The sequence below is a fragment of the Oryctolagus cuniculus genome, chromosome 11, assembly GCF_964237555.1.
Source record: "Oryctolagus cuniculus chromosome 11, mOryCun1.1, whole genome shotgun sequence".
Lineage (NCBI taxonomy): Eukaryota > Metazoa > Chordata > Mammalia > Lagomorpha > Leporidae > Oryctolagus > Oryctolagus cuniculus.
In genome coordinates this window covers 85796357-85817385 of record NC_091442.1, presented here as the reverse complement: position 1 = coordinate 85817385, position 21029 = coordinate 85796357, and the positions used below count along the sequence as shown (strand labels likewise).

General features: G+C 39.3%; 1 protein-coding gene across 3 annotated transcripts in view; it reads right to left on the bottom strand.

Annotated features, from left to right (window-relative positions):
• Nucleotides 1–21029, bottom strand: part of TMTC2 (transmembrane O-mannosyltransferase targeting cadherins 2) — a 449447-nt gene that overhangs the window by 171442 nt on the left and 256976 nt on the right. For all 3 annotated transcript variants that reach the window (XM_002711368.5, XM_017342005.3, XM_070051474.1), the window contains 3 exons: nucleotides 2885–2970; nucleotides 2231–2415; nucleotides 103–181 (listed from right to left, as the gene is read on the bottom strand). In XM_002711368.5, the coding sequence (XP_002711414.1) occupies nucleotides 103–181; nucleotides 2231–2415; nucleotides 2885–2970 (350 nt within the window). The remainder of the gene's footprint in view (nucleotides 1–102; nucleotides 182–2230; nucleotides 2416–2884; nucleotides 2971–21029) is intronic.

Here is a 21029-nt window from a genome sequence, read left to right as displayed (position 1 = left end):
TTTCTTTGTGAGTGTTAATACTATGATTCATTGTAAGTGCACAGGTTTAAATGTGTCAACAGGTCACTAAAATATCAATTACAATACCAGTGTTTTACTTACCCATCATGTTGTATAAGCTCTGAGGGGCAAACTGTCTTGGCATTTTCTGAATAGCCTCCTTGTATACACTCAGGGCCTCCTAATTGAAAAAACAAAACCAAGAGATAAATCATCACTAAAGCACAGGCATATCTGATAAAAATAAGTTATTAACATTCTTCAAAGTTAAAAGCATTCATTCCTATCTAAATGGTTCAATAGAGGGACATAATTGGACTGTCCCTTTGATGGTACCCTATCTCAATTTCACATCTGAAAACACTCCATTCACTCAGTGAAGAATGAAAATTAAATTTTATATTTAATTTTATTAAATATATAACAGGGAATCAAATGCTAGCGGTTCTCCTTTATTATGAATTTTCTACTTCACATGTTATTTAATAAAAAGCTAAAAAAATCATATTTGCAAGTTACCCGAAGTCCATAGTTACTTTAAGCCAGACAACTTACAAGGATTTAAATACAACCTAATAAATAAGTATCCCAGATATCAAGGCACACTGAAATCATTAAATGCAATTATTTCAAAAGTTGTATCCTCATCTCCATACTTCAGTCTCAAAATACTGTTTAAGTATTTGAGGGGGTATGGATCAGGTTAAAGGAGAGAGGGGGTCGTGGTGGGCAACTGGCAACACACACAACAGAAACAAGGGGAGGACGAGGCTGGGTCACCTACTTAGGGTACAATACTTTTCCTTTCTAATTTTTTAATTTCACTCTAGCTCTAAGAAGAATTAAAAGAAATGGTAAGATTTACATTCAATCACATTTTTAAAATACTTAAGAGGCAGAGAGACAGGAAGAGACAGAGAGACAGAGTTCCCATCCACTGGTTCATTCTGCAAATGCTTACAACGGTTAGTCCAGGAGGCTTCTCCTGCACCAGGAACTGAGCACTCAGTCTGGGTCTCCTAACTGTGTGAGACCTACTTAAGTCATCACACCTGCTTCCCATGTTATATAATAGCAGGAAACTGGAATCAAAAACCAAGACTGAACCCGGCACCCCATTATTGAACACGAGTATGCTAACTGTCCTCTAAACCACTAGACTAAAGGCCCGCTCACAGATCACTTCAATGAGGACAAACAACATATTTTAAAAAAGAAAATCAGACCCTGCGAGCGGGTGCACTGTGGTGGCTGAGCCCCCAGGTCCAGGTTCAGCTTCTTGTTAATGGGCACCAGATGATGGCTCATGTACTCGAGTTCCCGCCTCCATGTTGGAGACGGCCTGAGTTCTAGGCTCCTGGCTTCTGCCTATCAGGGCCCTGGCTTCTGTGGGCATTGGGGGAATGAATCAGAGAGCAAAGATCCCTCTCTGTCTCTATATCCCACTCCACCTCTGCCTCTCTGCCTTTCAAATAAAATGAAAATAGGCCGGCGCTGCGGCTCACTAGGCTAATCCTCCACCTAACGGCGCCGGCACACTGGGTTCTAGTCCCGGTCAGGGCGCCGGATTCTGTCCTGGTTGCCCCTCTTCCAGGCCAGCTCTCTGCTGTGGCCAGGGAGCGCAGTGGAGGATGGCCCAAGTCCTTGGGCCCTGCACCCCATGGGAGACCAGGAGAAGCACCTGGCTCCTGCCTTCGGATCAGCGCAGTGCGCTGACCACGGCGGCCATTGGAGAGTGAACCAACGGCAAAGGAAGACCTTTCTCTCTGTCTCTCTCTCTCACTGTCCACTCTGCCCGTAAAAACAAACAAAACCAAACAAAAAAAATAATAAAATGAAAATGAATAAAATTATATAAAAAAGAAAACCCTGGATCGAGTTCAACAATTCTGTAGTTAGCGTCTTGGAGCATGAAATCAAAGGAATCCTGAGCAAATCAGCTGAGAAACAATGCACGTTACTTCTCTTTCCTGAATATTCACCAGCCTTCTGGATATATTATAATTGCTCTGAGAACTTCACACATAAAACAAACCTGTCAAAGTTTTATGGAGCGGAAGTTTTATCAAATAACTTGTTATCACAGATCACAAAACCCTTTTATCACAAACATATATTAGTTTCTCAAAGAACAGACAGCAGGGGGCCCTGCAAGGATGCTGTGGGTTAGAGAACACGAAGCTGGATTGGAACAGGGGGGAAACGAAAGGTAGCAGGGACCAGGCCAGACCTCATAGCGTCCCTGCTCATGATAGAGCTTGCCCAGGTTGTACAGACAGCTGGTCACAGAGCTCTTGTGTGCATGGGGGTCCTTCAGGTTTTCGTCTGGGATCTCAGAACACTTGAAGAACGTGCGCCGGGCTTCTTCTGTCTTCCCTTGGTTCATTAGAATAATGCCCGTGTTTAAATAGGCAGCTGGGGGGGGGGGGGAAGGAGTGAAAACAGAAGTGTGAGAAGGTGATATACACGGTGGAAAAAATCAAATCGTTTTGGCTGCATTTAGCTCCTAAGAATTATTCATGATTTTCAAAGAAAACCAAGAATAAAATTGCATGGAACAAATACTTACGGGAGCAAGAATGGTAATGGGAACTGCAGATATTGTCAAAAAATATATGAAATGTCTCTGCCCTCAAGGAACTCCAAATACTTTTGAGGTTAAAAATCTAGTTGCATAAAATTTATAACTACTGTAATATGTTTTAAAATGATAAATAGCCATCAAAATGATAAAAATCTAGAGAAATATGGTTGTTAGAGGTTCATAACTTGAGAAGCAAATATTCAGAAATCTAAACACACAATGTTTTCTCTGGGAGGCTAGAAGTCACAAAGACAATTTTCATGAATGGAAAGAGGCTTTAAAAAAATGATTATTACTTACAAGCCAGGGTGGGCCTGCTCCCAATGGCCAATTTGTAATAATGCAGGGCTTCTGCAAATCTGCTGTTCTCCTGTAGTAGTAACCCTCTGCAGGGGGAAAACAGAAATTTGGAGACAGGATTGCATTACTATACATAAAACCACAAATTTTTATTTTATATTCCAAAAGTAAAATATGTTTAGAAGCACAAAAAAAAGGCTGAACCGGTACTATAAAAATAAATTCTAAATAGAAGGCAGGGATTCCTCAGGAGAGAACACCATGCTGTAGGTATTCATGTTGCATTAGAAAGTATTAAGAGGCAGTTTCAAAAAGCCTGCCAGCATCACTGAACTTGGGCCTTTCTGCTTTGCCTTTTCGGTCCCCACTAGAATTACTAACAGCTTAAATTTGTTCATAAGGTATACACAATATCTCATCGTTTGAGAAAGGAAGCTTGTCTAAGATGGTAATGTATCTATATGGGAATAGGAGATGCCTCTCTCTCCCATTAGCAGTGCGCTATTTGGGAAACACTGGTCCACAACCACATGACATTCAAAGGTAGTCTAGGTCAACAGCAAAAAGAGTCCCAATCTTCCCAGGCACCATAAGGGCATAAAGGGGAAACGACTAAAGGCTGCCCACGTTGCTTTGCCTTGCTAGTTGGATTTCGTCTAGCACACTGTGCACAGCTCATTCAGTTCACCGCTCTGAAACACACCCACTCTACAGCCCCTAAGACTCCACGAGTCTCCCCAGGAGGCTCTTTAAGTGGTGGTCACATGTAATTAGCCAGCTGCTTCAGGCTCCGCCCTGCTGACCTAAATGGAACTAAAATACAATCATGTTTTTGCAGATGAGGTGACAGAGAATTGAACTAAGTTCACAAAGCACTCAGACAGCACTTTTGAGCCCATGCCCATTACCTTGTAATCAGTAAGTATCTTTAAGACATTAGCCACAGCTATGGGCTTGAGTACTGCCGCTGTCATCACAAACTGCAGTATCAACTTGGCAGCTGCCGAGGCCTTTGAAAGACTGGTCACAGGGAATGTGCAAAAAGAGAAGGCAACTGATCAACACTTACTTTACAGAGCATTTCAAAATACTCTGCTTATTATTTCATTGAAGAGAATCATTTTGAAACTAACAAGTGTTTGCTGTTTTCCTTAGCACATGTGAACTTCATTATTTCTAATATTAACAAAAAATTCATTTGAAAAGATTAAAGAATTCCCAAACCCATAAAGATCACTGTGATGTACACATAGACATGCTCTTATATAAAATGATCTTGAACAACACTTGGCTCATGAAATGGATAAGGGTGTGTGGTTCAGTGTGCTTTGCAGGTTCGGAGAACAAGGGAGAAAGAAGCTTCCTCCTGGGTTCTAGAGTGCATGAAAACTGTCTTTAAAGGTGGGTAAAACGGATCAAGCTATCATTTTCAACATGAATAAGCCACATTCTTTAGAATCAATTGACTGATAGATACAATGCTTCCCAGTTAATGAAGCTCTTATGCGTTATCTCATTTGCGAAACTCGTCTACAACCTTCATTGTCTTGTTTCACTTTTCTTTCACTTTCAGATAAAAGGGCCCTTCTTAGATGTAAGGTTGCACCAGAAGAGAAATACTACCTGGGTATGCAATTTTATTATTTCGATCTTTCTTAGAAATTAAAAATCTTAAAATAGACCCCATCTGCCTATCTTCATGATCTTTCCCCATTACATTTTTCTTTCCCTCTTAAGATTACAAACATGTCCATGAAGCTCTTTACAAATAGCAGAAGAAAATAGCCCTAAAATAGTTCTTCATTCCTGGTTCCACCTATACTTTTTATGACTGTTTTTTCCATTCAAAGTCAGATTTTCTTTAAGGATGATCTATGCTGCATATGTCCCATCTCCAAATCCGGTTCAACCCTAAATCTAATTTAGGCTCTATTCCCAGAATCCCCAATACATCATATCAAATGTCTACTAATTCTCAAACCCTCAAAATAGTGTCCTTATGTGAACCACCCACTTAACCATAGCACTAGAGACTTGAGTCCATCTTCCTTCCTGAAATTCTTTATTTTGTTGGCTTCGGAAAAACAAGTCTCCCCTAATTCTCTTCCACTCAGGGGATCATCCTCTGCAGGATAAAGCAAAAAGCGCCTGTTGATTGACACTGCTTTTCAAGTTAGTATCTCATATTATTTTGCCTTTGTCTCTTCTCTCGATAAACAGTTTCCACATGACATCATGCATAAACGTGACTCATGTATATGCCGGATGCTCTCAATTCTGAAGCAAGGATCTCCCTCCTGACACCCAGATCTGTTCTGAACAGCTGTCTGAGCTCTGCAACCAGGGCCTCACCGGAATTTCAAATTCAGTGCATATGAAAATTGAAAACATTTTCTTCTACTCAAAACCAAATAAACATAGATACAATAGACCAAAGAAAAAATATCTTTAGTGATTAAGGCCATTGTTTGCTCCAGTTGCAAAAATCAGAAACCCGATTCGCATTCTTGATTCTTCACTGGCCCTCACAATTCCGTGTTCTGTGACATGAGCAAAGTCCAGAGTCCACAGATTCTTATTTCCTAAGGCTCTTTATGCCCTGCCCCCAAGGTTCATCTTCATGACTTTGTCAGAGCCCTTTTTATCTTTTCTGTCACCTCAATAACTGCAATAGCCTGCTAATTAGTCCCCACATAATTATCTTTCTAAAGGGCAAATTTGCTATTAGGCAGGCCGCAATGAACATGGAAGGGAATGAGCACTTTGACAATGTGCCTAAAGCCCATAAACCTTGAAAATTGATGTCCTTGGCCTCCTGGGATGCCTAATGCTAGCATATTATATTCCTGTCATTTTCTAATTCATAAAATATACAAAGAGGAGAAAATGACAAATAGTATGAGAACCACACCCAGGCAATCCTGCACAGCCAGCCTTATTCTTTGGGGGATCCTCATCACAGACACACATGCAGCCAGGTAGCAGGCAAGTTTCCAGGCTGACATATAACATAGCTCTTAGAATCTCAAACTGACCCTCTCTCTATCATCTTAGTAAAGTCAGCAAGAGTGTGAATCCATCCAACTTAAGACAGCTGCTTCGACAGATTTCTCATGGGTTAAAGGAGTTCAATGAGCACCAACCACACTCTAGTACCAATGCTGCAAACATGAGTAAGTCACACATGTGCTTACCTATGGAAGCACAACCTACAGGGGGAGACAATAGTGGAAATGAATAGCATGGAAAATTACTACACCAGAGGGCACAAGACCAGTATCACCACAGGAATGGATTCCAGAATGTGTCAAGAGTCCACAGGACAATGGGAGACAGTTGACAGTATGCAGTAGTGAACAGTGCTGCCTACATTCCCACATTACACAGCAAGGAGAGGCTCAGAGAACAAACAGTTGACTCTAGGCTATACAGTTACTAAGAGGCAAAGCCAGCAATGCAACAGTTTCTTTGATACTAAATCCTAATCTCATTCTATGAAGGAAAAAAAGAGGAAAGAGGCAAAAATAATTCATTTTAGGATGAATGCATACAAGGTTATGCCTCTCTTTGCACTCAATCTCTCCAGATTTTGTAACATTATCTTGCATTGATATGCTGAAAAGGCATCAAGTGCCACTTTGGGAAAACAGGGAAAATGTGGGTACATTCTACTACAGTTATGACCAGGCTCTGGTTACTGCCATTTCCTACAATTATAGGACCCCTTCTTTATTTTACTGAATATATGGTGGATGGATAGAAATACTTCACATTGCAATAATTACAATAATAGCAGCTATACTTAGCACTTACGATATGTCAAGTACTTTATATAACTCAGGTAATTTTACTCAAAAAATAATACTAGCTCTGTTTTAGACTTGATCTTAGCCAAAAGGCTGAGAAGCGATGTAGCTTTATTTTATAAATGATGAACTTTTTGAGGCAAAATAAATATATGAAAGGTCACACAACTAATAGTAAGTGTGTCAAAGTTCAAGCCCAGCATTCTGGCTCTAAATGGAGACCTATGTTTCAATATATGATTCATATCAAAGGCTTTTTCAGGTTTATTTTAATCAAAGATGGAGTTTGTTTACATACCTATCATGTCAATAAAATCTGGTTTCTATGTAAATTAAAACCAAAACCAGATTTTAATATATCAAGCCAGAATCTGATTATAAAAATTTTATCTATATTATGTTAAGGAAATCAGTTCATGCCATATATCCATGTGAATTTGAAGGGCCTTTGGGGGAGAAATCAAAAAAAAATTTACTGATTTTTAACTTTTAAATGGTAGAGTTGGCTTTATAAATCTGTGCATACAGGGATAAATTATAACATTTTTAAAAAGCAAATACTTTGCTCCCCACATTACATTTCCAAGGACTTATCTTTTTGAAAAAGTTAATGAAATTAAATGGCCACTTATATAGACTATCAACTGGGGAAAGAAAAAAAAAAAAAGCTAAGTATTTGTCTTAGTCAAAGCAAGAAAATTTATCCAGACATATAAGCTACCACTATTCATTTTAACACCTGAATTCCAGTGGATCACTTTACTTAAAGAAAAAAATAATGTTCTGCTTTGAATCCTTGTAGTGTGGTTTTTTTTTCTGATTTTGATAAGAAGTTCTAGGAATTACCATTACATGCACAGAATTTCTATTCCCTGTTACACTTTTGCCCATCTTTTCCCCAGTCTCCCCTAACAACCCTGTGTTTGTCTAAAATACCGTTTTTTTAAAAATCACAATAATCAGGACACTTGATTAATGGAAACCAGTCAACCCATGGTAACAGTGGATTGGATAAGAGTTGAATTCAAACATTAAATGTAAATAGGCACACAAATCCCTAGCTGATTCTAAACATGACAGAGACAGAAGGGAAACATTTATTTAGCACAGTGATTCTCAACTATGGGTGTCTTTTTCCACCCAGGGGATATTTGGCAAAGTCCAGAGTCATTTATCGTTGTCACAACGAGGGGATGCTACTCGAGTCTGGTCAGTGGAGGCCACAGATGCTGATAAACATTTCACAAGGTACGCAGCAACACTCCACAGCAAGGAACAACACAGCCTCAGATGCCAACAGTACTGAAGCTGAGAAACCACTTAGCATTTCCTGGTAACAAAGTACAACACATTTTTTTTTTAAGAAATTAAGGTCTTCATATTTCTGCCAACCACAAATATGAAATACCCAGAAAATATGGAATTGGAGACTAAATTAAAAGGATTACTTTTCAAAAAATGTATCAGTTATTTTTATTGTTTTCATAAGAAAGGCAAAAAGCAAAAAGGAAATTTTCTAAATTTTAAAAAGCATGTGTTGGCCGGTGCCGTGGCTCAATAGGCTGATCCTCCACCTAGCGGCGCCGGCACACCGGGTTCTAGTCCCGGCCGGGGCACCAGATTCTGTCCCGGTTGCCCCTCTTCCAGGCCAGCTCTCTGCTATTGCCCGGGAGTGCAGTGGAGGATGGCCCAAGTGCTTGGGCCCTGCACCCGCATGGGAGACCAGGAGAAGTACCTGGCTCCTGGCTTCAGATCAGCGCGATGGGCTGGCCTCGGTGACCATTGGAGGGTGAACCAACGGCAAAAGGAAAACCTTTCTCTCTGTCTCTCTCTCTCACACTATCCACTCTGCCTGTCAAAAAAAAAAAAAAAAAAAAAAAAAAAAAAAGCATGTGTTATGTCATAACAGGTTCAACTGCCAATTGGGTCATCCACATCTCACACTGGAGAGCCTGATTCGAGTCCTAGCTCCTCCACTTCTGATCCAGCATCCTGCTATAAGGCCTGAAAGACAGCACATGACAACCCAATTAACTGCATTTCTGCCACCCAAGTAGGAAACATGGAGAGAGTTCCTGGCCCCTCGCTTTGGCCTGATAAAATTAAAAAGCAAAAGCATACCTCTTGCATCTCTACCAATTATCAGTACACATTTGTAGTAAGATTGCCTCCAGACAATTGTCAGATCATTCTACGATGTATAAATACATCACAAAATTATATTGTACTCCCTTATCACATGAAAGTTTATGGAAAATGCACATTACCTCTTAGGGAACTTTTGAAATACCTTCCTATATGCAATTAATGTGATAACTCAGTTTCCAAGGGGAATTTAGTTCAAGACTCCCATTGATATCAAAATCTGAGAATGGAAATCGGCATTTGGTCTACTGGTTGGGATGCGGATTAGAAAGACCTCATCCCACGTCATAGTGCCTGAGTTCCGATCCTGGCTCTACCTCTTCATTCCAACTTCCCGCTAATGCAGACTCTGGGAGGCAGTGGGAGACAGCTCCAGCAGTTGCATATCTGAAACCCATGTGAGAGACTTAGATTCAGTTCTCAGCTCCTGGGTTCAGCCTGGCCCATCCCCAGCTGGTGCAAATATTTAGGAACTGAATCAGTGTATGGAAGCTCACTACCTCTCAAATAATAAAACAAAAACTAATCTTTGGATGCTCAAATTCCTCTACAAAAATGGTATATTATTTGCATATAATCTCTGTATACCCTCCTGTACACAGTACTTTGAATCACCTTCAGGTTACAAATATCTAATGTAATGCAAATGCTACAAAAGTAGTTATTATTCTGTGATCTTTGGGGAAAAATATGTCTTTGCATGTTCAGTTACAGATGTCATATTTTGTCAAATGTTTCTGATCCATGGTTGGTTGAATCCTTGGATGCAGAACCCACAGAAACAATATGCCAACTAAAAATAAAACAAGAAAAATCCAAATCTGCACCTAGAGTTAATTGTTCCTCTGGTTATAACAACGGTTTTTAAAAATGGTTAAAATCTGAGATGCCTAAAAGTTGCTATAAATAAAGCACATCTACTATGTTGATGTCCCCATCAAACTCAGGGGAACCAGGATGCTGGCACACAGTCAAGAATGTTCAAAACCTTCAAGACAGGTTTCTCTCTTTTTATTTCATTAAAGAGCAATTTGTGGTGATACTACAAAACCTTAAACACTGACAATAAAATTTCTAAACAATTAATATCTAATTTTTGAATGAATTTTCTCTGGTGAAGCCAGAAAGAAAACCCATTATGACCCTGTGTAAAGTTTTCCATGATCAAGTATAAAACATTTGGGGAGGGGCTGGCACTGTGGCCTAGTGGGTAAAGCCATCATCTGCAGTGCCGGCATCCCATATGGACGCCGGTTCAAGTCCTGGCTACTCCACTTCCGATCCATCTCTCTGCTATGCCCTGGGAAAGCAGTAGAAGATGGCCCAAATCCTTGGGCCCCTGCACCCGTGTGGGAGACCCAGAGGAGGCTCCTGGCTTCAGATCGACACAGCTCTGGCTGCTGTGGCCATCTGGGGAGTGAACCAGCGGATGGAAGACCTTTCTCTCTCTCTCTGCCTCTCCTTCTCTCTCTGTGTAACTCTGACTTTCAAGCAAATAAATCAATTAAAAAAAAATTGGGGGGAACTACAAAAAGGACACATCTTCCCAAGAGGATAGGTCAGGTGAGAGTCAGAAAGCACAAGAAACAAACGACAAAGGCAAGAATGAAGAGAACAGATCAAACTGTGCCATGGAAACTCTAAAGGTACAAAATACAGCAAATAATCGTTACAATAGCAATGATTGGTTTCTCAGAAATTGAGCAAGCATTGGGGAAATTGACAAACTAAGCCTACAGTATTATTAAAAATGGTTTCAGTAATTAATAGCATTGTTCTACTCAAGGCAAAAAGCACTCAGCAATCAAAATAAATCAGGTAACAGCATTTACAGGCGCTAAAGAATATTTTACAATCCCTAATGCTCAATTATAAAGAAAAATATCATGTTCATCTCGAATATATTTATAAATATTATTTCATCTGATTAACCTTTAATACATATGGGAACTTAAAATTGATTTTTTTGCCTCAGAGAAGAAACTTAACATTTAGATGTTTTCTTTGTATTTCAGGTATTTATGCATTTTAAATTTCCCAATTAGTTCACTTAGTTGGAGTCATATTTGAACTTTGCATTACAAATTTGCTGATCAAATTTGCTAATTTGCCTAATGACTCTAATAATGAGATTTTATATAACTTAATTGTAAAATGGGATTACTGATGCATGTCCTCTGCTGTTTTCAAGATTTATGCTTAACCTTGGACAGTGTTCATAATATGACATTTGGAAAATAAGTCTTTAATCTCTATTCTCAAACAGAAGTTTTAATTAATAGCATGGCACACTCACAAAAGAGAAATGATCACTAATCAATACCAGACAACATGTGAATGACCACTCTAGCAGGAAATGGAATAAAATATAGTGCCCCTATAAAGATATATACACTATAAGGCCTGGTGCCGCAACCTAACATGCAACAGCCATGGAATTAGGTATTGAACATATAAAAATGACCATGACCAATCATACAACCAGGTGTGGTCACGTGATTCAAATCTGTCCCGTGACCCAAATCTGTGCACTCTAGGAAATGTCCTTTAAGAGAAGGGAGTCTGTCTGCCCTTCCCTTTCCTCTTTTCTGATGGCTTAGAAATGGAGGTCCTGAGCTGAAGGTGGCAAAGGCAAACTCAAGTGAGACCAATAAACAGCCCTGTGTGCAATTCTCCTGCCAACCGGGACTGCATACCTCCGGACCTCTTTTTAGAAGACAGAACTGTTACTAGTTTAAGCTGCTATTATTTTGGATTTCCAATCACTTGTCAACCAACTTATCCCCAAATTACAAAATGCCATATGCATTTTAAACCTATATGAAGCATACAACATGTAACATCAAGTATATGTAACATTTATGCAAATATTACCAAAAAATCTCTTAAATTACATTTGAATGACTATAAAGTACGAATTGCCAGGTTCTCAGTGATAACTGGAATAGGCAACTCCCAAATATAAAAGTTGGAATATTTAATTAAAAGTCTGTAATTTAAGACTATAATACTTGCATGAAATTAGAACACTTACATTAAGCTACTAGACATCAGAGTGGTCAGAGTTATCGCTCTTTGCCCAAAAGAGTAATGACACTAGTATATTTTTTTAAAAGCATGCTAATTAATCCTCTGAATACCCAAATAAGAGAAAGAAGGAAACTCGCAAGAATTGCCAAGTGGAACAGAAATAGGTAGAGCTTTCATCTCAAGGAAAAAAAAAAAAAAAAAAAAAAAAAAAAAAAAAAAAAAAAACACCTCTGTGAAATAGAAGTGATTAAATTTGAGCTCCAAGGGAGATACAAGAGACAAAGCTGTGTTTGCTGGTCTCATAGGGCACCTCTGTGGTTTTCAGGTCTTCCTAGGATAACAGACTTTGTGTTGGAGGGTCAAGCCAAAGAATTCTCCCTATTCATTGTTTTTTTTTTCCTCAAATCATATGCTCTATTTCTTTCCCTTTCTATTTCTTATACTGTTTTAAACACTAGTCAAAATGACACTTCCACAAAGACCACTTTGGGCAGAAAAACACTAATATGAGACATGAATGCACATGACTGACTTTTTATTTAACACGTTAACCTCAACTCATTAAAATAATACTTAAAACACTTGCTAGGAAAAGTATAATTTAATCACATACTCAATACTACTGCAGGTGTTATACATGATTACCGAATACCAAATGTTCTGAGCAAAATTAAAAGATGAACCCCCCCCCCTTTTTTTGGACAGGCAGGGTGGACAGTGAGAGAGAGAGACAGAGAGAAAGGTCTTCCTTTGCCGTTGGTTCACCCTCCAATGGCTGCTGCGGCCGGCGCACCATGCTGATCTGAAGCCAGGAGCCAGGTGCTTCTCCTGGTCTCCCATGGGGTGCAGGGCCCAAGCACTTGGGCCATCCTCCACTGCATTCCTGGGCCACAGCAGAGAGCTGGCCTGGAAGAGGGGCAACCGGGACAGAATCCGGCGCCCCAACCGGGACTAGAACCCAGTGTGCTGGTGCCGCTAGGTGGAGGATCAGCCTATTGAGCCGCGGCACCGGCTCAGATGAACCCTTCTTAAAAAGGTTAAATTTCACTGTCAAGGGCAATGAGAAGTTGTTTCCCATCTCCGGGCTTTCATTGCCCAAAGAATGGAAACCAAAAGATGAAGAGCCACATCACCACTTGCCAAGAAGCAGACAGATGCAAGCCTATGGTTTCAGTAGATAGCTCCCCGAAGCTGCAAACAGTTTGATACCGTGTCACTTGAGTCACGTAACTGCCGACTAGGTTGCAGAAAATACAGTTAAGTCTCTCTCTGGTACCTTTCTTTTGAAACAGACTTATTCATTTGTTCTGAATTGGATTTTGTTTAGACTTTGACGACTAAAAAAATGCAGCAATACCAGCCTTTTACATAAAGCAAGTTTTTAAAAATTCCGACCTGTCAAATATGAAGCAGTAGGCATCTGGACAACAAGGCATATTTTACCTTTCAAAAATCTTATCAGTGAATATTACAGGAAAAAAGAACAAGTTGTAGTCTTTCAAAAAATAAAAAAAATGAACTTTTTCCTTAAAGTCTAAAGAAAGAAGCATGTCTCTCACCATAGCATCATGTCTTTAAAAATCTGTGAAGCATTCATTAAATGGAATGTGCATTACAAAGAAGCTTCTCCTGAGGTTGAACTCAGACCATGGAACTTAAATAAGCCTTTAGATTCTGTATTAGTCCATATTTATTCTTTGATGGGATCTGAGTAAGATTCCTTATGGTTAATATCTTATGGAATTCTCACAATGACTCCAAAAAGTTAGCGCCCTTATTTTAACTTGAGCCCAAGAATGCTCTGGTTAAAGTGACTTAAGTTCATGAGGCAAATTATTATTGGCTCTAAGATTCAGAGAAATATGTTATAGATTAACATATGCATAATGTGCTTTATATCTACCTTCTGAATACATAATTAAGGCTAAATTTTCCTTTGGGTGTCAAAAAATAATAATAGGTGTGAATATATTCTAGTTAAAAAAAAGTACTTAAAACAAGTAAGTACTTCTTTTGGCTTCCATTAGAGCAAGTTTTTTTATTTTTTGATATACTAGCAGCAATAGAAAATGTTATAACTCTTTTGTATTAGAAGAGATATGAAAATGTGGGGAAACATGGTAACAGAGCTGGCAACACTCAAGGTGAGATTCAAATTCAGAACCATCAGGCCTGAAATCTCACAGTCTTTCTACTATTCCACATTGTTTCAGTGGGAGTGTGTCTGTTCTTAGTGATGATAAACTGCCCTGTCTCTGTAGCTCATATGCCCACTGTTTTTTTATTATCTCAATCAACAAACTTCTGTTTCCTAATTTAGACATGTCCTTCCCAATATATAAACATCTTGGATTAGCTTTAAGTGTGGGTAAACTGAAGCCCCCAATGCTAATCCTACTCTATTTCAGCAAGAAATAGATAACTGATACACTCATCAAGGGGTTTCCTTGGATTACTTTGAATCCACATTTCATGGAAATGTTCTTCAGTGAGTGTAAGCATAGCCTACAAAGGGAAAACCAGGCAAGGTGTAGAAATAGAACATAGTTAACAAGCTCTTCAGTCTTTAGTGTTATATAACAAATTTCTAGGCATTACATTCTTCTTTCTTCCTATAACAATAACATAATCCAATTTTATAGATGGGAGATACAGATTTGGCAAGTTGCCCGAGGACTCTCCCTGGAAAATTTGGAGTCCATGTCTCTTTAATGGCAAAGCCTATGTTCTGAAGTATTTTGCTTAGCTGTCTCCAAACATAAAAGGTGTCTAAGAATTACATTTTAAATAAAGTATTTTTTTTTTTGGAAGAGTTACATGAAGATGGAGGCAAGGAAGAGAGAGAGAGAGAGAGAGAGAGAGAGAGAGAATATCTCCCATCTGCTAGTTCACTCCCCAGATAGTCCACAATGGCCAGGGGCCAAGTTGAAGCCAAGAGCTTCATCCGGGTCTCCCACATAGCTGGCAGGGAACCAAACACTTGGGCCATCTTCTGGTACTTTCCCTAGGCCATTAGCAGCAAACTGTATCGGAAGTGGAGCAGCTGGGACTGGAACTGATACCCAAATGGGATGCTGGCATCACAGGTGGTGGCTTTAGCCACTATGCCACATTGCCAGCCCGGAATTACAGGTTTTTAAAAAATAAACTTCTTGATTTCCTCTCCCTCATGAAAACAAATACCATTCTAGGAAGCCTGCATAACTTGCCTGGGATCACAAATCTTTCAAAGAATCCCTCCACCCTGCAAGATAATGTTGTGATTTAAAACAAACAACACTGGGGTGGGTGTTTGGCACAGATGTTAAGATATCACAGACTTGAGATGCACACATGTCACATCAGAGTGCCTGGGTTGGAGTCCAAGCTCCATGCCTGATTCTAGCTTCCTCCTAACACTCACCCTCAGAGGCAACAGGTAATAGATCAAGTGTTGGGTTCCTGCCAACCATATGGCGCACCCAGAATGGATTCTGGCTTTGGCCTCGTCCATCATTGGCTGTTGCAGGCAGCTAGGGAATAACTCGGGGGATAGGAAGGACCACCTCTCTTTGTCTCTGCCTTTTCAAACAAATAATAGTAAACAAATAAGATGGAAATGCATCTAACACAGATTAAAGCACCAACCACCAATGATTTAATTGAAGCCTACCTTGGTATTTTCCTTGACATTTATAGGGGCTATCTGGCATAGATGTCTAATCGTTATGCACTTTCCTGGAGGAGAAACACTCATCAGTTGCATGGTGTGCAATCAGTGGAAGACACCCATGCCAAAGACTGACCTACTCAATACACTCCACATAAGGAGACGGATTCATTTAGTCCATCATTGAAAATATATCTTGAAAATGTCATTATAGCTATTTAATGAATAACAGAAAAGAGAAGTTATTTTAGAAGTAGTCATAAAGTTAGTAAAAGATACTATGATACAGTATAAGACCCTGTGGAAATCTGTTTTAAGAAGATGTAACTTAAACTAGTTTGTTCAGGCAGGGGAAAAAGAAAACTAACATTTGTGAATTCCACAGGAATCAACACACTCAAAAAATATTAGAAAAAAAAGTTCAGGGCCTGATTCCATCACAGATACGGTTATAATTTGGGTTAGAGATGTCCCCATGGACATGCAGTGATTTAGTGCGATGTACTCAAGTTAAACATAAATGTTCAACAAAGTGGGTGTTTTCTTTGTCCCTTAACAGCAGTGGTCTAACAAAAGTCTGCTGTTGAAGCAATAAATTATGAAAGGAGAAAAGGTATCATGTATCTCACGGACCAGCAGGAATAGGTGTTAGGTCATACAGGCAGTCTCTAAGTTAAGAACAAGTAAGATGAGTTTCAAAAGTGAAAATTTGAGTCTATCTTTTTGTTTTTTTGGCTCAGTGTAGATTTTTTGAACTTGAAAATAGTTCACTAACCAATGTGAACAGAAAGCAAGCACCATTTCTAACAGCATTTCCAACATGGCGATTTCATCTTGGTGTATGGAAGGAATAATTCTTCGATGCAGTTAGGGGTTAAGGACAATCGGGATCATTCATGGGCACAACCTAGAGGCCACAATGGTGGGAGCAGGAGGCACAACAGTCGCGAAGGCCGGAGAAAGCAAAGCTGGGAGGTGTGGGTAGAATGACAGGAGGTTGAGGATTAAGGAGGCAAATGAAGACAATGTATGAATCCTTTCAGCAATACTCGCCTTTCTTCCCTTTCCTCTTACCCCACTCTCATGTCTTATAAAAGGACTGACTGTCTCTGAGAGCCCTCTCGGCCCTAGGTGCTTTCTTTGACACTTTTTAAGAGAACTGGCCGACTTATCTGAGTCATGTGTCGTTTGATCAAAGCTGAATTCTTTTTTGGTACACATTTAGTTTTACTCTAACAAAGAAACTGGTATACTTATAGTGTTTAAAACTGAGCATCACCTTTCATTTCCAGCAAAACAAAAATAAAATTTTACAATAGAGGATTACAATAGAGAATTGTCAGTTTCAAATAATATCTTACAGGTTCTGCGGTAGCCATCACAGTTGAATTCTTTTCTCTCTCCCCAAATTTGTATCCCAGGTTTGTACCTATCACCAGGCTGGTCTTCAAAATCTAATTTTTCTGAAAGTTTTTGCTCCAAACAGGTAAGTGTAGAGGAGACACACAGAAACATAAAATAATCATGTTTTTAAAAGCTGCTCATAGAACATACATGGTGTCCAAGCCCAGTGTTCCTTTACGCATCAGGACAGCCTGGATTTACTTCCTGAATCTGGAAATGTCATTTGTCTAAGAAAGTGCCTGCCCGTCGCTTTCTGAGTCTAGTGATAAGCTACGGTTATGATCACGAGGCTGGAGCTGACTTCTCTTTCTCCAGATGCTGGTGTGCATTTTCTCACACTGTCCCCTTTATTTATTATCCAAACAGTAGGAAGGGACCACTCCCACCCAACCTTGTGCCACACAGCATCCTAGTCTAATCACCTCCAACAATCAGGGTCCCCTGGGGCAGAGTGAACCCAGAGAGCATGATGGCTAACAGCAAGGAAGGTGTGACGCACAAAGGGCATCCTTAGGTGATCTTTGATTCAGCAGAGACAAAGAGGGGAAAGAAAAACAAATACCTAAAGTAACCTAGGGCACACCCTTCATGCAGAAGGACTTTAAGGAAACTATATGTGCTTAAACCAAGAGCAGCATATAAAAGGGCCCTTCAAAAAGTTCAGGAAAATGTACTTAGAACATGTTTATTTTTGTACAAAAGTTTTGCATGTGTTTTTTTCATAACAATTTCCATGAACTTTTGGAAAACTCATTTAAATATGAATTCAACAAATATTTACTGAGCACATACTGCGCACTGAGCAATAGCATAAGCACTCTGAATACATACAAAACTGCACTTTTGTGGAGCTTAAATTTTAGCAATATGCAAAACAAACTAATATATCTTTAATATAATTCATTAAATTATCAACAGTGCACTATATCGTTCATTCAAGGTGACGGATGCAATGTTTAAAAAAGGAATAGTGTGAAGAACAGGAGTGTGTGTGTCAGAGGAGCTACAAATTAAACAGGGGCTGCTGCTCAGAGGCCTTGTTCGAAGGTAATGCTGAGGCAGATAATTGAAAGAAGTGATAATAAGTTAGACATAGATGCATTATTTTGTATAAATAATATGAGAGAAATAAGCAGCAGATGCCACAATATTGATTTTTAAAATTCAGTATCATCTAAATATTCAGATGTCCTCCACCTTCAAGTACATTTTAAGCAACTTTTCCAATACACAGGCCAAAAATAGTTGGGCTTTATAAAACCGAGAAAATAAATTAAGTAGAAGACAATATTACTATGATTCCTGGTGTGTCTAGGAAATAACTCTTAAGTCACAGTAATTGGAAATCTGCAGAGGACTGATTGAAACTACGTAAATAACAAACTTACATCTGCTCATTTTTCTTCAGGACCAGAGGAAAAAAAGACACTTTTTTCTACAATGCAAACCTCCTTCTGAGAAAACTGAAATTAATTTGTTTGAAATTCCACTGCGTATCAGCCTGCTTTTTCCATGTGAGCATAATTTTAGGAACAACAACAGCACCAGCAAAGCCGATGGGCATTTAAGCCACTTTCAATTGATTTTACAGTTAAACCAAACAAGAAGTGTGTGATTATGAACTTCTTCATCAACCTCTTTTATGGGCTTTCTAACATGGAAATTTACCTACAACATACTGCATGAAAATGACTATAAAATTAAAGGCCTTTTAATGAGCTTTCCAAAAAAAAAAAAAGTCTCAGCATTTTTTCCAACATGGAAAATAGTTTAACTCATTCTAAACAGTTAATATCAAATGAATATTTCTCCACAGAAAATCATGACCCGCAAAATACCATTTTGCAACTGCATTTGTAATAGGAAACCTGTAATACAAATGAGCAAAGAAATGACTCAATCTCCTTTCTCTTGCCAGGCTCCAATTTCTAAAAGGATTCTGATTTCCCTCAATTTTACTCTGGAGTAGACTGGGGAGGGCAAGGCTTGACAGTTCAGCAGGCAATCCTAGACACCCAGACTCCTATACACAGTTTCCATTGCTGTGAAATGCATGAGTGTGAAATCACTTGTTTGACTCGATTCTGTTCAAATGCAATTGCAGAGCACCAAGGATGAGCCAGGGGCTTAACCATGTGTTAGAAACAAAGATAGAACTAATTTATATCCCCAGCTGCCAAGTAGCTCCCAGTGTGCACCTTGGCTCTTTGGTCATTGAGTCCATGTAATTCCAAAGACATACTCATTCTGTGGAATATCCTGTAGCTTTGTGCTAACAAAATGCAATGCTCTGAGTATTCACGTAGTAAAAGTAAATATTTCCAAGATTCTAGAGTCAGGATTGATCTTTCCCCCACAGGGACATAACTCACCCCCAATGCCCAGAAATACTTATCTACTCTTTAGTATATAATATTCTGATTGTGTTCAGCCTTCTTGCTGTCCCACATCAGAGCTTCAGTGATGTCACACACCCTAGACTTTTTCCTTCATGAGAATACTTTAGGGCTTTACTTTTTTTTTTTTTTTTTTTTTTTAAGATTTATTTATTTACAGTGAGAGAGAGGAGAAACAGAGATGTTCCATCTGCTGGTTCACTCCCCAAATGGCCGCAATGGCTGGAAACAAGCTGAGCTGAAGCCAGGAGTCAAGAGTTTTTTCCAGGTCTCCCACAGGGGTACAGGGGCCCAAGCACTTGGGCCATCTTCTACTGCCTTCCCAAGTGCATTAGCAGAGAGCTGGATCACAAGTGGAACAGCCAGGACTCGAACAAGCACCTATACGGGATGCTGGCACTGCAGACCACGGCTTTACCCTCTGTGCCACAGTACCAGCCCCAGGACTCTACTTTCTATACTAAACTCCTCAAATATGGGCAATTCCCAAGGCTTCTATCTACAGGCCTTTCATTTATCCTTAAACACATCATACATGCAAACACATATAAATTTACACTCAATTTTAATTTGCATTAATACATAATCATGGCACCAGAAACTACACTCTCTGGCACAGATACTCTGAGGAGCTATACAAACACATTCCAGGTGAGTGGTGTATGCCAAGGAGTTAGCTCAAACTTACATAGCAAAAACTCAGCAAGTTTCCCCTCAAATCATTTTTCTTGCTTGTCTTTCTAGTATGACTCTGCTTTTCTTTCCCTTTTCTTCTTTTCCTCCAAGCTGAATTAGACTATTTGCACATAATATTTGCACACAGGAACATACACATATCACTCGGAGAAGATGTCACTTTATTATTTTATATTTTTAAATCAAGACTTCAAGCTACTTGAGGACAGAAACCACGATTTCTTGTCAGCTCATTCCTTGCTTCTAATATAATGCCTGTCACTCTGATAATACCCGACATTTATTCAGAAATTAATGGATTCTCACTTCCAATATGTGAATTTGCAAATGTGTTAGTATCAATAACAAAAGGCAATCAGTACTGATACAACTATACAGTTTTGTTATTTTTTTTCTCAGAATAGTGTGCAAATCAGTGATGTGGGAAATAGGTGTTATAAGAACAGATTTTAAATAGATTTCATCTGAAGTGTACATCAACTCACAATGAACCAGAGGACAAACGTGCAAAATAAACCAAGCAAAAATAGATCGAAGGGAAATTAACAGGTATGTGGTTTAACATATTGACACAACAGAGTACAAAATGCAGAAATATGCATGGAAAAGGCCAGCGACCATGATACTTAGAAAGCTTTGTAATAAGAGATTTACAGAGGCAAATGCCAAGGGCACTTAGGCCAGCAGTTTCCAGAAAAAGAGTTTCAGGGTAGGGGTTTTAAAACGTCTGGCTGCTGAAGCTAATGTCTTCATCAAACATTTACTAACCCAGTACTCCTTGCCTTGATGCTTTAAACATACTGATAGACATTACTGACCATATAATGGGGGGCTGGGGAGGGATTCAGTGACAACACGACACATAGTGACTCTCTCTGCCTTCTATGTGTTTTGTTAATGTAAATGTGTCTCTCCAGAACTGATGACTTCAGGCAACTGAGTAACAGTCACCTAAACAGATCCACTGTCTTCCCACAAACCACATGCAGAAACGTGCTAAATACCATTGGGCACAAGAT